The sequence below is a fragment of the Triticum urartu genome, chromosome 3A (assembly GCF_056163025.1).
Source record: "Triticum urartu cultivar PI428250 chromosome 3A, HENAU_Tu73, whole genome shotgun sequence".
Classification (NCBI taxonomy): Eukaryota; Viridiplantae; Streptophyta; class Magnoliopsida; order Poales; family Poaceae; genus Triticum; species Triticum urartu.
In genome coordinates, this window is record NC_141875.1 from 15,512,114 (window position 1) to 15,528,537 (window position 16,424).

The 16,424-nt window shown below is 45.0% G+C and overlaps 1 protein-coding gene across 1 annotated transcript; it reads left to right on the forward strand.

Moving 5' to 3' along the window:
• The first annotated feature begins 466 nt into the window (after positions 1 to 466).
• On the forward strand, positions 467 to 2,821 carry LOC147977843 (putative E3 ubiquitin-protein ligase SINA-like 6). Its single transcript, XM_087516469.1, has 2 exons — positions 467 to 715; positions 2,171 to 2,821. The coding sequence occupies exons 1-2, from the start codon at positions 557 to 559 to the stop codon at positions 2,819 to 2,821; spliced, it is 810 nt and encodes a 269-aa protein (XP_087372595.1). The 5' UTR covers positions 467 to 556.
• Positions 2,822 to 16,424: the final 13,603 nt, after the last annotated feature.

Genomic DNA, 16,424 nt, shown 5'->3' on the forward strand with positions numbered 1-16,424 from the left:
GTTAGTGCCTTAACCTACAAAAGAAGTATTACCTTGTCGGAAGATTCTTATTTTAGATTTGTTTAGATACGGAGGTATCTAAAACTAAAACGTGATTAGACACATTTGTATGTAGACAAATTTAAGACAAGAATTTTGGGACGGAGTGAATATTTAGCATGTGTATGTACGTGTGTATGCTAACCTTTTTCTTTTGAATTTTTTTTGAAAGAATTTCTTTTAAACTAATTTTATTTTTTGAACTAGTAGTATTTTTTTGAGAAATTTTTGAACTAGTTTTTTTTAGGGTCAGTGTGCGTCTTCTATTTGGGTGTATCTTCTATTTGGGTGCGTCTTCTATTTAGGGTCAGTGTGCTCGGCCCACCTTTCGACCTGTCTCGCGTTTCCTTCTCGTTTTGTCTGCAAATTTTGATCGCCGCCATCCGGCCAGACAGAAAATGGAATAAAGAGGGCGGCGGCCGCCAGGAAGAGACGACTCGCTTCCGGTGGTGCAACGAGAAGCCTTTGCTGCTGGCCACGCTGCCGCTCCATCCTGTGAAAGGAAGGGAAGGAAGCGATGGAAAAGCGGCAGCACCGGGAGAAAGATGAGGGCGGCGTCAGCGAGAGGAGGGAGGTCGCGGCGGCAGGCGCCACCAACACCATAGACGACCTCGAGAACCTCGACAACCTCGAGTGCCTCATCTGCCGCGAGCCCCTGCGCCCTCCTATTTTCCAGGTAACCCCTGTGTTTGATCTGCTGATACAACTCAAATCCTACGAGCTCCTGAGTCCTGAGAGACGATAGCACCAATGGATCTAAAGAACTATCTGGGTGTCTTAGACTGAGAGTATAATATTTCGAAATCTGTTTATTATTAGATTTGTTTATAATTATAATAGTATTCCAGTGCGTATGGTGCCTAGTTTAATTTTCTCGCCAAACTGTAGATGATTACCTAATTGCCTGTTTTTGGACTTGTAATTTTGTAGTTGCAAAATTGCAAGTCAATGTTGAATCTCTGAAATCAGAACGACATCACATCAAATGCACACATCAGTCCAAATTCTGGTGTTGGGTGATTACCAATGCGTCTGGTGCCTAGTTAAATTTTGTTGTCAAACTGCAGGATGGCTGGATGGGTGAAGAACGACATCACATCAATTGCATGTTTTTGGACTTGTTATTTTGTAGTAGACGTGTCTGAAGAACGACATCTGATGCAGACATTATAGTCCAAATGCCTAAAAAAATTGATCGGTGCATTTTCTGCTATATATGTTGTCTTCCATCCGTGTATGAGTCCATTCAATTGTAAATTTGTAATGTCATTCAGATCGTTATCGTGTGGAAATCCCAAACTGTGAGAGCTATGCTATATATATTCTCCAACATTCACAAGTTGCCTTTTGAACATGGGAATAGGTTGTTACAACCATGCGAGAACTAACTATTTAAATAACTGAGATGTTGCCGTACTTTGTACATTGAGCGTTTAAATTCATAATATTGAAAAAAATTGATTTTTTGCTTGAAATGCCCATTTACCGAGGGGCATGGAAATACGCGGTAACCGTGGTAAATCTCAAAATTTTGAGCCGTAACCAAAACCGCGAGTGGAATAGATTTAGATGGTAAGGAAGATTGAAGATGCGCACCATTTATATTTGTGGAAAATTATGCTATAATAGGGGAAGTCTGTGTACCTTATGCAAACTAGCTAGACAGTATGTGTCATCACCATGGGGAAACACAAACTACAGATATACTGTATTACTCCCTCCATAGACAGTATAAGATGTTTCTGCAAGCTGTTTTAGCTTGCAAAAATGTCTTATATTATGGGATGGAGGGATTACTATACTACAGTATATACTATATTCAATGAATAAATCTGATTCATTGATATACTATAGTACTGTACTGCGGATAGTACTATACTATGTGGAACGGAGGGAGTAGTATATTAAGAACAGGGTGGCTGGTGTATCACCGTTCCTATGCTGATCCGTACATTGTTCCTGTTATTCCTAGGAGTGAACTTAGTGTGTGAAAATAGCATCTCATGCGTACTGATTCCTATGTTGTTGCTGTGTTCATCATTTTAGCTTGTATTTTATTCTGCTAAATTTACTATAGCATATTTACTGATTCATATCTTATGTACTGATTTTATTTTCTTCTGTTCCGCAGTGCACCATGCGCCATACCATATGTTTATCTTGCCATGACAAGTTCCCAGACAAGTGTTTCTTCTGCTCCAATACCACAGTCTACAATCGCTGCCTCGAGCTAGAAGATGCGGTTGAATCAGTCAAACTTGCTTGCTCCAATAGCAAACACGGATGCACTGCGAGGATAACATACTACCAAAAAGAAGAGCATGAGAAAGATTGCCCGCACGCGCCATGCTTCTGCCCCGTAACCGGCTGCAGCTTCAAAGGGCCAACGGCAATGCTCCTCGAGCATTTCTCACGCGAGTACAAGTGGCGTAGCACGAAATTTATATACAACGAGGCGTTTGGGCTCCGCATCCGCGGCGATACTCCTGGTTCATGCATTCTTGTGGGCGAGGATGGGCACATCTTCATGATCAACATGGAAATGGAGCCCGCCGGCAGTGTCATCTCAGTTTGCTCCATTCAGCCTCACATTACTGGATCCAAGTTCATGTGCAGGCTATCAATATCATGCAGTGAAACGGGCTACTATCAGGCTGCCGAGTTCCAAATGAGGATCACTAATCTGCATGATGGGATGCCCAAGGACTTCATGTTCCTTGTGCCCAAGGGGTTGCTTCGACGTGCGATAACTATTTTGCCTGTGACTATCACGCCAGAATAGGATCCATGTGCAGCTTTGGAGGAGGCACGAGCATAGTTTTTGTCTCGATGAAAGTCTTTCTTCAAATCGTCCAAGTGGATGAACAGACTACATTTCTCTGCTTGATCCTGACTTTAAGTATAATTCATGATATTTGTACCCTTGGAGCTTTTGCTTCAAATCGTTCAAGCAAGTGGATGACGAAACTACATTTGCTAAAGTTTTGCTTAATCCGTATTTGAATTTGTATCGAGCCATCTTTATGTATGATCTATACTAGAATTGGCAGTCAAATCGGCTGCTGTTTCACAGGTCCAGCCAGACAGGGGTTAATCTTGCTCCAGGGTTACATGGTCATGTTACAAACCTCAACCATGCAAGGATGCAAGTCAGGAGATAGCCAAAGCTCTTTTTTCTATTGAGAGAAAGTTGTTGCACCTTTATTTATAATGTTGGGCGCATTTCGATACCATGTTGTCCGAAATAGTTAAATACCAGTCTTACGGAGTTTAATTAGGGAGGGTCGCGGATAGCCAAAACTATTGAAGATATCATCTAGAATATTCGGGAGGCTTCCAGAGAATATGCAAAATACAAGTTGTTCGGATTTTAGCATACGATAATGTAGTATGTTTTATCTTCTTATTAGCGTGCTAATCACCCCATAACCAAACAGTGTATGTGCATAGGGGATAAGCTCCGTCCTACAAATAAATATCGTGCAGCCCTCTTTTTTTTTTCGAAACAGGCAGATCTGCATGTGAATATATTAGAAGGAAAGATTACGCGGCCCTATCTCAAGAAAGGGTTGAATTCTTTCTTTTTTGAAATTTCCCCCTAAGGAGTCAATCTAATTAAAAATCTAGAACAGAGTTGCATTTTAATATATGGAATACATGCGAAGACTATTCCAACACACCCGCAAGATAATGCACTGCAGTTGACCTACCTATCCATAAGACCCCACAGACATTGATGAAACAAGTAACACCATTGAGGTTGTCTACAAAGTGCCATCGTCGCCACTTCTCATAAGCTAGCGACTCTGACTTTACCATGCGCGTCCAACACACAAAAACCCTGCCGACTAATACCAAACAATCGGCCAAACACGCCAAGGACCAATCAGCTCCAACTTCAGCAACGAGCCTCAAATAAGAAATAAGCATGCCTTGCACCAACAGAACCGACTTGACTATGACATGGCATAATTGTCCTCATGTTGCCCCATATAGTTACAACTACGACTTCATGCCGAGCAATACGCTAGATGTTTGTCGACGATGGACATTGCCACGACCCTTCTCCTCATGCGACCGTCATTGTTTCTTCATTAGTCGAAACACTACCTGAAGCGATCCACCGCCCAGGCTCGGCAGCGGTGAAGAAAGCCGATTCCAGCACCCTCGACCGACGCCAGATAGTGTGTGGTTCTCTTAACGCATCTCTAAGCTCTCGTGGCTCTATTTCGGGTCACACGTAAGGGTACCCATTGATGATAAAAGAAAAAGTGAAAGAGACTATATGGGGCAGGGGAAATTAATAATAATCCTATATAGGATGTCGGAGTACCCGCCCCTGGGAGCCTCCGTGGGAGAGGAGGACCTCTACAATGTCTCTTTGGAATGGTATCCCGTCGCCGGCTCCCTTGGGTTCTCCACATCGCCCAATCTGTCTGACGGCGCACACCCATGCGTCTTTTCTCCGTGGTCCATGACAGGTGGACCGGGGGGGGGGGGGGGGGGGGGGGCGCACCGTCATATGGCATTTTCGGTCGCGAACGCGTGTGTCGCCATATGCGCTACTCCGCGCATGATTGGAAGGTCGGTGTGCCTGTCAATGCCGCACGCCCCTGCCGGGCTGAATCGCCGGTGCTTATTCATGTGTAGCTATCTATAGTTACCAGGATGGAAAGAGAAAGAAAATTTCAAAATAAAAGGTTTTCTATTGCATATTTCAACTGCCCATGTTCAACATTGTAGGAGAACAGAGCATCTTACTACTAGAGTATCTGAATCAGGGAGCAAAGACAGACTCTACTGATATTTGGAATTTTACCTGGGACGGAAAATACTCCAAAAAAAGAATCTATTTACAACTGATTGGAAACCCACACGATGCTGAAAAACCTTTCCATTGGATATGGAAATCTGCTTGCCTGGCCAAAGGGAAAATTTTCTTCAGGCTTCCGGATCCACTCGGAACTATTCTGAATATTCATGAAATAATTCCACAAATATATTCTCATGACTCCCATCCTACTAAGACTCAGCAAATCATGGTTGCCTTAAGCTTCTGATCCCGTAGGTTCGGTAACTCACAGACATGGACAAAACCGTTCGTTCAATGACCGACAAGGGGACCGTGGACGTCCATATTGGTCCCTGTGAGTACATGACTGTTATTCAAATGAACCTTTGGTTATCATGTGGTGTCCCTTTGCTTCGCGATACTTCACAAAACCTGGGATGCATCGGTATCCTCCCGAGGCATGACCATGCTCACTATACTAAAATCCTGGTTATCGGTTTTGATCTTCTTTCTTGTTATTGTGTTCCGACATCCCCATGATGAAGTCATGTGTGCAAGGCCATCTGATGACTAATTTCGTCACACCGAGAAGGCCCTAAGAATATCTCTCCATCGTCGGAGCAACAGATCCCACTCTCGAGCTATCCGGCCACTTGTCAAACTTTCTGATGAACCTAGAAGTTGTCCTTACGATCACCATGTTACATGTGACGTTTCTGAAGGAAATATGCCCTAGAGGCAATAATAAAGTTGTTATTTATATTTCCTTATATCATGATAAATTTTTATTATTCATGCTAGAATTGTATTAACCGGAAACTTAGTACATGTGTGAATACATAGACAAACAGTGTCACTAGTATGCCTCTACTTGACTAGCTCGTTGAATCAATGATGGTTATGTTTCCTGACCATAGACATCAGTTGTCATTTTATTAACGGGATCACATCATTAGATAATGATGTGATTGATTTGACCCATCCGTTAGCTTAGCACGATGATCATTTAGTTTATTGCTATTGCTTTCTCCATAACCTATACACGTTCCTATGACTATGAGATCATGCAACTCCCGAGTACCGGAGAAACACTTAGTGTGCTATCAAACATCACAACGTAACTGGGTGACTATAAAGATGCTCTACAGGTGTCTCCGATGGTGTTTGTTGAGTTGGCATAGATCGAGATTAGGATCGGTCACTCTGAGTATCAGAGAGGTATCTCCGGGCCCTCTCGGTAATGCACATCACTATAAGCCTTGCAAGCAATGTGACTAATGAGTTAGTTGCGAGATGATCCATTAAGGAATGAGTAAAGAGACTTGTCGGTAATGAGATTGAACTAGGTATTGAGATACCGACGATCGAATCTCGGGCAAGTAACATACCAATGACAAAGGGAACAACATATGTTGTTATGCGGTTTGACCGATAAAGATCTTCGTAGAATATGTGGGAGCCAATATGAACATCTAGGTTCCGCTATTGGTTATTGACCGGAGAAGTGTCTCGGTCATGTCTACATAGTTCTCGAACCCGTAGGGTTCGCACGCTTAACGTTTGGTGACGATCGGTATTATGAGTTTATGTGTTTTGATGTACCGAAGGTAGTTCGAAGTCCCGGATGTGATCACGGACATGACGAGGAGTCTCGAAATGGTCGAGACATAAAGATCGATATATTGGATGACTATGTTTGGACATCGAAAAGGTTTCGAGAGAGTTCGGGCATATACCGGAGTACTGGGGGTTACCGGAACCCACCGGGGAGTCAATGGGCCTTAATGGGCCATAGTGGAAAGGAGGAGGAGACGGCGAAGGTGGGGGCGCACCCCCCAAGCCCAATCCGAATTGGAGGGGGGCCGGCCCGCCTTTCTTTCTCTCGTTCTACCCCTTCCTTCCCTCTCCTACTCCAACTAGGGAAGGGGGAATCCTACTCCCATCGGGAGTAGGACTCCCCCCTTGGGCACATCTAGGAGGCCGGCCCTCCCCCGTTCCTCCACTCCTTTATATACGGGGGAGGGGGTGCTACCTCTTGAGCACTTCGTTGGTTTTCCCTTGAAGAGGAAAGGGTGATGCAGTAAAGTAGCGTAAGTATTTCCCTCAGTTTTTGGGAACCAAGGTATCAATCCAGTAGGAGACTACACACAAGTCCCTCATACCTATAAAAACAAATAAGAACCTCGCAACTAACGCGATAAAGGGGTTGTCAATCCCTTCACGGTCACTTCCGAGAGTGAGATCTGATAGACATAATAATAATAAGATGAATATTTTTGGTATTTTTATGATATAGATTGAAAGTAAAGATTGCGAAATAAAATAGATTGGAAAATTATATGATGGAAAATAGACCTGGGGGCCATAGGTTTCACTAGTGGCTTCTCTCAAGATAGCATAAGTATTATGGTGGGTGAACAAATTACTGTCAAGAAATTGATAGAAAAGTGCATAATTATGAGAATATCTAGGCATGATCATGTATATAGGCATCACGTCCGCGACAAGTAGACCGAAACGATTCTGCATCTACTCACTAGTAGAAAAAGGGTCTTCTATCCCGGTTGGTAAGGGCCTTTTGTCCCGGTTTTTGAACCGGGACTAAAGGGTCGTTACTAATGCCCTGGCCCTTTAGTCCCGGTTCAAACATGAACCGGGACAGATGGGCCTCCACATGGCCGGTGCGCCGAGCCCAGGCAGGAGGGCCTTTGGTCCCGGTTGGTGGCACCAACCGGGACCAATAGGCATCCACGCATCAGCATTTCAGGGGCTGAGGTTTTTGTTTTTTTGCCTTTGGTCCCGGTTGGTGGCACCAACCGAGACCAATAGGCATCCACGCGTCAGCATTTCAGGGGCTGAGGTTTTTGTTTTTTTGCCTTTGGTCCTGGTTGGTGGCACCAACCGGGACCAATAGGCATCCACGCGTCAGCATTTCAGGGCCTGAGGTTTTTGTTTTTTTTTGAAAGGGGGGGGTTGGGGTTTTGGGAGGTTAATTTAGGTGTTTCATATATTGTGTTAGCTAGCTAATTAATAGAAAGAAGTGTCCTCTCTTATGTTCGTGCTTGGTCGACGCTACGTACTATATACGTATAGAGAGGACTAGACACGCTAGATAGCTAGTAAGCAAACGAAGGAAACAAAAGATCGTCATGAACATATATGCATACAGAGAGAAGTGATATCGACCACCTCTTCTTCTCCGAGAGATTGGTCGAACAATAAGTTCTCGTATATCTATCCGACACTACCGGCTACATATATACAATAATTATCTCTTACAATATAATGTCCTAATTATATACGAACACATGATCGACATAGTATTCTCCGTCTTCAGCGATCACGTGGTCAAGGAAGAATGCCGCCAATTCCTCTTCAATTGCTTGCATACGAGCTGGTGCTAGGAGTTCATCCCGCATCCGAAAGATCTAATTTGAAGAAGGGGGTCAATATATATATATATATATATATATATATATATATATATATATATATATATATATATATAAGGGGGTCAGTATATATTTATGTCGCAGTGAGCTGAAATGCTTATTATTTTTGGCTAGGACACATAAATGCATATTTTGACAATCCCTCTGTTGGATCATCTTATTACATTAGAGAGATGCTCCCATATTTATTTCATATTTTTTGAAAACTTTTGAACCGTTAAAAGTTTAGGGACACTGAACTAGTTCTGTGGCAAGCTATGGTAGACACAGTTTTACCTATATATATAAACGAAACTCAACACAAATGATGGTAATAAAATAAAATTGTGAATATTATTGCTTACGCACTTCATATTATTCGTCAGAGTACCCTCGTTCACAGGTCGTGTGGCGAATGGACTCGCAAACGTAGTATCCACAGAAATCATTCCCTTGTTCTTGCCACAACCACTTTACAAGAAATAGATGTCAATCAAACTAGCGCTTGAATCACTAGGAGATGCGCGGAACATGTTACTATAGTACTTACTTTCGGGTGTCTAAATTGCAGCTTCTTCGGCAGTCCCGGAGCTTTTTTGGTGAATTTTCTCCAAACCCTGCCAGACAAAGAAAACAATTACTTGATGTCAGGAAATGAACAAAGTTGCTCATATGGTGGATAATGATCGATTTTAACTTACTTCTCGACCATTTGAGTCATGTCCGCATAGTCCTGGGGATCTCTTCGTCTCGAGTCTAAGACGGTTACTAGTCCCTGCTCAAGATTAATCTCTAGCAGAATATAGTGGAACCTGTGCACGCATGCATAACTCATCAATTACATTACTATAACCTGGACTAATAAGGGAAACCGAATATGCACAAGACAGTAACACTCACTTGAAGTTGTAAGGAAAGAGTAGTATATCTTTGTTTTCATTTATTACCAACGATCGTAGCAAGTTGGCCTTGGTATCATCGGCACGATATTTAACCTCAGTTGCATCCATGAGATTTGTGTTAATGAACCCAATATCACCGATTTGTCTTCTCTTCAATTCGGCGATCTTTAATCTGCATAATATAGTGAGGATAATTATAAATACATGCAATGAAATAGCTGACCTATATAGAGAGACTTAATGACAGAAGTAGTACTACTTACTAACAGTATCAAGTGACCGTTTCTTTATCGAGGGCCTTTTGATTGAAAAACTGGAAGAACTCCTCAAATGGAACATTCAATAGTTCAATTCCAACGAGGTCATGCTCCTTTCTAACTCTCAGCGTCGAAGTATTCCTCCCCCAGACTCTCTGCAGGTTTTCATGTACCAATCATGGAATCTTCGCATCATCGTTGTTAGAGATCTTTCATCTTTGACGAGACGCTTCTCGTACTCGTATTTGTGTTCCTCCACCTCCAAGAACTCATAATGTACATCGTCGGGCAGGTAATCTACAAGATTGCTATAACCGGGCACCATCCTCGGATCATTAGTAGGCACCTTGAGCGGGGGGTACGATTGGTTCGCTTGTTCGCCGAGCTGGGAAATATTTTTCCCAGCTCGTCGTTCTTTAAAACTTTGATCACTGACAGTACTTCCCGACCGCTCCGCTTCGACAAATGACTTTTCAATAATGCGCTCATAGTTGCCTTTCGGCGGAGACTTTGCTGGTTTTTCAGGGCAGCCAGAGTGCACTTCGCTTTCACCGGATCTATCTTCTCCTCCAGAGGTGGATGTTTCTTTGCTTTCACCCCTTCAAAGAAGTTCCTCACTTTGGCCCGCGCGATGTTGGCGTTCTCCTCCGGGGTCCTCTCGTATGGTAACTTCTCTGGATTCTTCATAGAAGGACCGAATCTGTATTGCCTTCCGCCTCTGGTTGTACTGCTAGACGCCAGTACAGTAGACGGAGCGGCTGCGGCTGTCTTCTTTCCTTGCTTACGAGGCGTAGGAGAAGGACTACGACACGCCGGAGCAGCCGGAGCAGCGGTGGGTCTCTTCCGCCCTTGCTGACGAGGCGAAGAAGGAGGAGGCTGGCTGCCCAGGCGCGCCGGCGCAGGCGGAGAAGGAGGCGGAGTGCCGCCACGCGCCGGAGAAGGAGGCCGAGTGCCCTGATCGTCACTCACCGAAGGAGGAGGCGGTGGAGGAGGCGGAGTGCCCTGACTCGCCGGAGGAGGAGGAGGAGGCGAAGGCGTCCAGTTCGGAAGGTTGATGAGCTCCTTCCGCCATAGGCATGGAGTCTTCAGAGAAGAACCCAGCCGAGTCTCCCCTTCACCGGTAGGGTGGTCAAGCTGGAGGTCCTCAAATCCCTCCGTTATTTCATCCACCATCACCCTAGCATATCCTTCTGGAATCGGCCGGCAGTGAAAAGTTGCGCCGGGTTAAGTAGGAAAAATAGAGCCAACAGCCGCCTTGACCTTCAAATTCATCCATTGCGTATAAGGTGGAAATTTTGAGACTCCGTGATAGCATCCACGGGATAGCTGGCTGGAGCCGTCAAGACATGCTCCGGCTGAAGCAGCTCGGTGGAAGCCACGCTGCTTCTCCGCTGAGATGGTGGGGTAGCTTCGGGGGAAGCTTCGGCAGTTCGTTTGCTGCGATTTGCTTCTCGTTCCTCTATCGCTTGCACCCTTGCGTGCAGCGCCTGCATTTGGGTCTGCTGCACTTTTTTCCTCCTCTCCTGGCATTTGTAACCACCTGCGTCCGAAAAACCAGCCTTCCACGGAACGGAGCCTGGCGTGCCTCGTGTCCGTCCAGGGTGCTCAGCATTCCCTAGGACCAGTGTGAGCTCGTCGTTCTCTCTGTCTAGAACGAACGTCCCTTGCCGCGTTGCATCGATATAGTGGTTTAGCTTCTTGACTGGTATGTTCATTTGCTCGTCCGTCCAAACGCATTTCCCTGATACAGGGTCCACGGTTCTGCTAGCCCCGAAGAACCAAGTCTGGCAGCGGTCTGGCCATTTCATTGTCTCTGGTTCAATCCCTTTATCAAGCAGATCATTCTCAGCCTTGGCCCACTTAGGCCGGGCTTTGAGGTAGCCACCTGACCCTGTACGATGGTGAAGCTTCTTCTTTGCAGTATTTTTCTTGTTTGTTGCCGACATCTTCTTACTCTTTTCTGATGTCTTGTAGGCCACAAATGCGGGCTAGTGATCTCTGATCTTCTCATATCTGCCGATGAATTCTGGTGTCTCTTCATTGTCGACAAACGTTTTCAGCTCATTCTTCCACCTCCTGAATAGCTCTGCCATCTTCTTAAGAGCATGAGACTTAATTAATTGCTCTTTAACTGGCTTCTCCGGATCCTCCTCTGGCGGTAGGGTGAAATTTGCCTTCAGCTCACTCCAAAGATCATATTTCTGCATATCATTGACATAAGCCACCTCACGGTCTTTGTTCTTAGGCTTATACCATTGCTGGATGCTGATCGGGATCTTGTCCCTAACAAGAACTCTGCACTGAGCAAAAAATGCTTCCTTTGTACGGATGGGTTCAATCGGCATGCCATCGCGCATGATTTCTGTGATCTCAAACCTTTCATCCGAGCGCAACTTTTTCTTTGGGCCTCGTCTCTTTACCGAAGTTGTGCTCGATCCGGAGGGCTAGAAAAAAGAAGAATTAGATGAGAGTTAATTAATATGTGTACATTCCAAAACAATGAATGCATCAATTAGCTACTCATCACAGGCTTAACTAATATATTTACCTGGCCGGACTCTGTTCGGTCACCGGAGCCGTCATCACGGGCTCCTTCTTGCACCAGCATTGGGTCACCGAAGCCATCATAATCATGTGTTTCCTCCTCCATTCTTCGATCACCGTAGCCTGCTTCTTCTTCACCCTGTTCTGCTTCCAGACCATCATTGTCGTTAAGATATGACATGACATCACCTCCGGCTAAGATTATGTCCCCCAACACCTGTTCTTGTTCCTCGTCTCGTCCGAACTCCATTGTTTCTGCAAATATTACAACATGGAAATTATTACACAAACATGACAACATGTGGATATATTAGTGGCAAACGTAGACCTAGCTTATTCCGGGTTTGGGGTGGCCTCGGCAACGCTTCAAGGGTAGGGGCGCGACGTAAGGGGGTAGGAGACCGACATTGTTTTTTTCTAGGGTTTGGGTGTCCTCGAGAGTTTTGGTCGAGCGAGAGGGCCGGGGGTGCTCCCGTGGTATAAGTTATCGGGGAGGGGGTAGGTCGAACCCCCCCTCGTGTTGAAGTTATTGGGACGCAGAGTATATAGACAACGACATATCCGATAAAAAAAATAAGAAGACGAATAAGAAATAAAAAGAGGAGAAGAAGATATTAATAGAGGAGAAGATCGAAGAAAAAAAGAAGAAAAAAAAGAGGAGAAGAAGATAGAAATAGAGGAGAAGAAGAGAAAATAGAATATAAGAAAGAAATAGAGGAGAAGAAGAGAAAATAGAATATTCTATTTTCTCTTCTTCTCCTCTATTTCTTTCTTCTTCTCCTCTTTTTTTCTTCTTTTTTTCTTCTTATTTATTTCTCCTCTTCTTCTTCTCCTCTTCTTCTCCTTTCTTCCTCTTCTTATTTTCCTTTTTCCTCTCATTCTTTTTCTTCTTCTTCCTTTCCTAGCTAGATATATAAATTTTTTCTAAAAATGTAACTTTTGCATATATAAAACTTTTCCATGGATCATCATTTCTCATATATATATATATATCCATCTATAGCCACATACATATATATATGGAAACAAATGCTATGAACAAAAATACATATATATCAATGCACACATCCATGGATCATCATGGCTCATATATCCATAGTGTTGGAAATATGCCCTAGAGACAATAATAAAAGCATTATTATTATATTTCCTTATTCATGATAATTGTCTTTATTCATGCTATAATTGTGTTATCCGGAAATCGTAATACATGTGTGAATAACAGACACCAACATGTCCCTAGTAAGCCTCTAGTTGACTAGCTCGTTGATCAACAGATAGTCATGGTTTCCTGACTATGGAAATTGGATGTCATTGATAACGAGATCACATCATTAGGAGAATGATGTGATGGACAAGACCCAATCCTAAACATAGCACAAGATCGTATAGTTCGTTTGCTAGAGTTTTTCCAATGTCAACTATCTTTTCCTTAGACCATGAGATCGTGTAACTCCCGGATACCATAGGAGTGCTTTGGGTATAACAAACGTCACAACGTAACTGGGTGACTATAAAGGTAGACTACGGGTATCTCCGAAAGTGTCTGTTGGGTTGACATGGATCAAGACTGGGATTTGTCACTCCGTATGACGGAGATGCATCATCATAATGAGCTCAAAGTGACCAAGTGTCTGGTCACGGGATCATGCATTATGGTACGAGTAAAGTGACTTGCCGGTAACGAGATTGAACGAGGTATTGGGATACCGACGATCGAATCTCGGGCAAGTAACATATCGATTGACAAAGGGAATTGCATACGGGGTTGATTGAATCCTCGACATCGTGGTTCATCCGATGAGATCATCGTGGAGCATGTGGGAGCCAACATGGGTATCCAGATCCCGCTGTTGGTTATTGACCGGAGAGTCGTCTCGGTCATGTCTGCTTGTCTCCCGAACCCGTAGGGTCTACACACTTAAGGTTCGGTGACGCTACGGTTGTGAAGATATGTATATGCAGTAACCTGAATGTTGTTCGGAGTCCCGGATGAGATCCTGGACGTCACGAGGAGTTCCGGAATGGTCCGAAGGTAAAGAATTATATATAGGAAGTGCTGTTTCGGCCATCGGGACAAGTTTCGGGGTCACCGGTATTGTACCGGGACCACCGGAAGGGTCCCGGGGGTCCACCGGGTGGGGCCACCTATCCCGGGGGGCCCCATGGGCTGAAGTGGGAGGGAACCCAGCCCAAAGTGGGCTGGGGCGCCACTCCCCTAGGGCCCATGCGGCTAGGGTTGAGGGGAAACCCTAAAGGGGGCGCCCCCTTGCTTGGGGGGCAAGCCCCCCACCCTTGGCCGCCGCCCCCCCTAGGAGATTCCATCTCCTAGGGCCGGCGCCCCCCCCTAGCACCCCTATATATAGTGGGGGAGAGGAGGGACTTCACACACCAGCCCCTGGCGCCTCCCTCTCTCCCCGTTACGTCTCTCTCTCGTAGTATAGGCGAAGCCCTGCTACTGTGACGCCCTGCATCCACCACCACGCCGTCGTGCTGCTGGATCTTCATCAACCTCTCCTTCCCCCTTGCTAGATCAAGAAGGAGGAGACGTCTCCCGTCCCGTACGTGTGTTGAACGCGGAGGTGCCGTCCGTTCGGCGCTTGGTCATCCGTGATTTGGATCACGTCGTGTTCGACTACATCATCACCGTTCTTTGAACGCTTCCGCACGCGATCTACAAAGGTATGTAGATGCATCCGATGACTCATTGCTAGATGAACTCCTAGATGGATCCTGGTGAAACGAGTAGGAAAATTTTTGTTTTCTGCAACGTTCCCCAACACATAGTCATATATAAAAACTTTCTGTATATGAACAAAAAACTTTCTATGACCAAAAAAACATTTTTGACATATTTAGCACATTCTAAATTTTCCTAACTCTTGTACAACCACAAAAATTACTCCAACTTCATGACAGTACTCACAATCCATTTCACTAAAAACCTTCTTATCCATATTTCAAAATTTTCAAATTTCATTCAAATGAAATTTAACCAGATTCAAATTCCTTCCTGAAAACCTATTCTAAACCAATCCAAAAATTCTGAAATTTTGCCATCACCTTTGTCTTGCATCAGTACCTCACCACAAAAAATATCCTAAATTCTAAAAATGTCCAAAGCAATCTAGCATTTGATCAAACACCCTCTATATGCACTGCTCATATCTGAAAAAAATTTAGAAATTTCAGAGCATGGAGCAGGGGCGTGTTGCTGCTGCTGCTCCACTCCTTCTCCTCTCCTTCTGCTCTTCAATGCGTCGGGGCCGGCGGCGACCATGGAGCAGGGGCAAAGAGCAAGGAAGCTCGGGCGCAAGAGCGGCGCTCGATCGGGACCATGGGAAAGGGGGGGCCTCACTTCGAGGGGAGCGCCGATGGCAGGAGTCCGGCGACGAGGACGGCGGGCTCGGGGCGGCACGCGATGACGGGGACGGCATGGGGCAACAGGGACGAGGAGGGTGGGCTTGGGGAGGCACACGGCGACGGGGACGACGAGGACGGCGGGCTCGGGGATGCCGGCGACGAGGACGGCGCGGGCTTGGGGAGGCGACGGCGTTGGCGGCGGCGGCATAGACGGCGAGGTGGAGTAGCCTGGCGGCGTCAATGTGCTCGGCGTCGTCGGGGGCAACTGGTGTGATGAACTCTGCAAAATTTCTAACTGCCACTTATATACCAAGAGCATTGGTCCCGGTTTGTGGCACAAACCGGGACTAATGCCCCCCTTTAGTCCCGGTTGGTGCCACCAATCGGGACCAAAGGTCTCTTTTCAGCAGCCCAAAGGGCGGGAAGCGGAGGCCTTTGGTCCCGGTTGGTGCCACCAACTTGGACTAAAGGGGGGCATTGGTCCCAGTTGGTGCCACGAACCGTGACCAATGCACCCCTTTAGTCATGGTTGGTGGCAACAACCGGGACCAAAGGCCTTGTGCTGCCCCACGTCAAAAGTTTAGTACCACATCGCTAGCTGAGAGAGCTCGAGAGTGGTTTATAAGCCCCACTGCGGCTGCCCTCTCGAGCTCCTCACAAATGCAGGCTTACGGGCCTAATCTCACACTATGCTGTATGTGAGCCTATTGGGCCTTCTGCGGGCCTAAATCGTGGCCCAGGTTGGGTTTCTAGTCGTATTCAGGCCGTGGTGGCCCAATAGGTGGCAGTTTTTTTTATTTTTTTTCCAGTTTTTTGTTTTGTTTTTTGCATTATTTATTTTCTTTTGTTTCTTGCTTTATTTTTTATTCTTTTTTGCTTTTAGTTTTAGAAAAATTATAAACTTTTTGTTAGTGCCATTAGTTTTCAAATTTGAATAGTTAAAATTTGAATTCTTTGAAATTTATGTGAATCACAAGTTTGTGATTAACTTTACTAGAAAAATAGTTTTTTCCTGTTTTTTTGTTTTGTTTTCTGCATTATTTATTTTCTTTTGTTTTTTGCTTTATTTTTTAGTTGTTTTTGCTTTTAGGTCAGC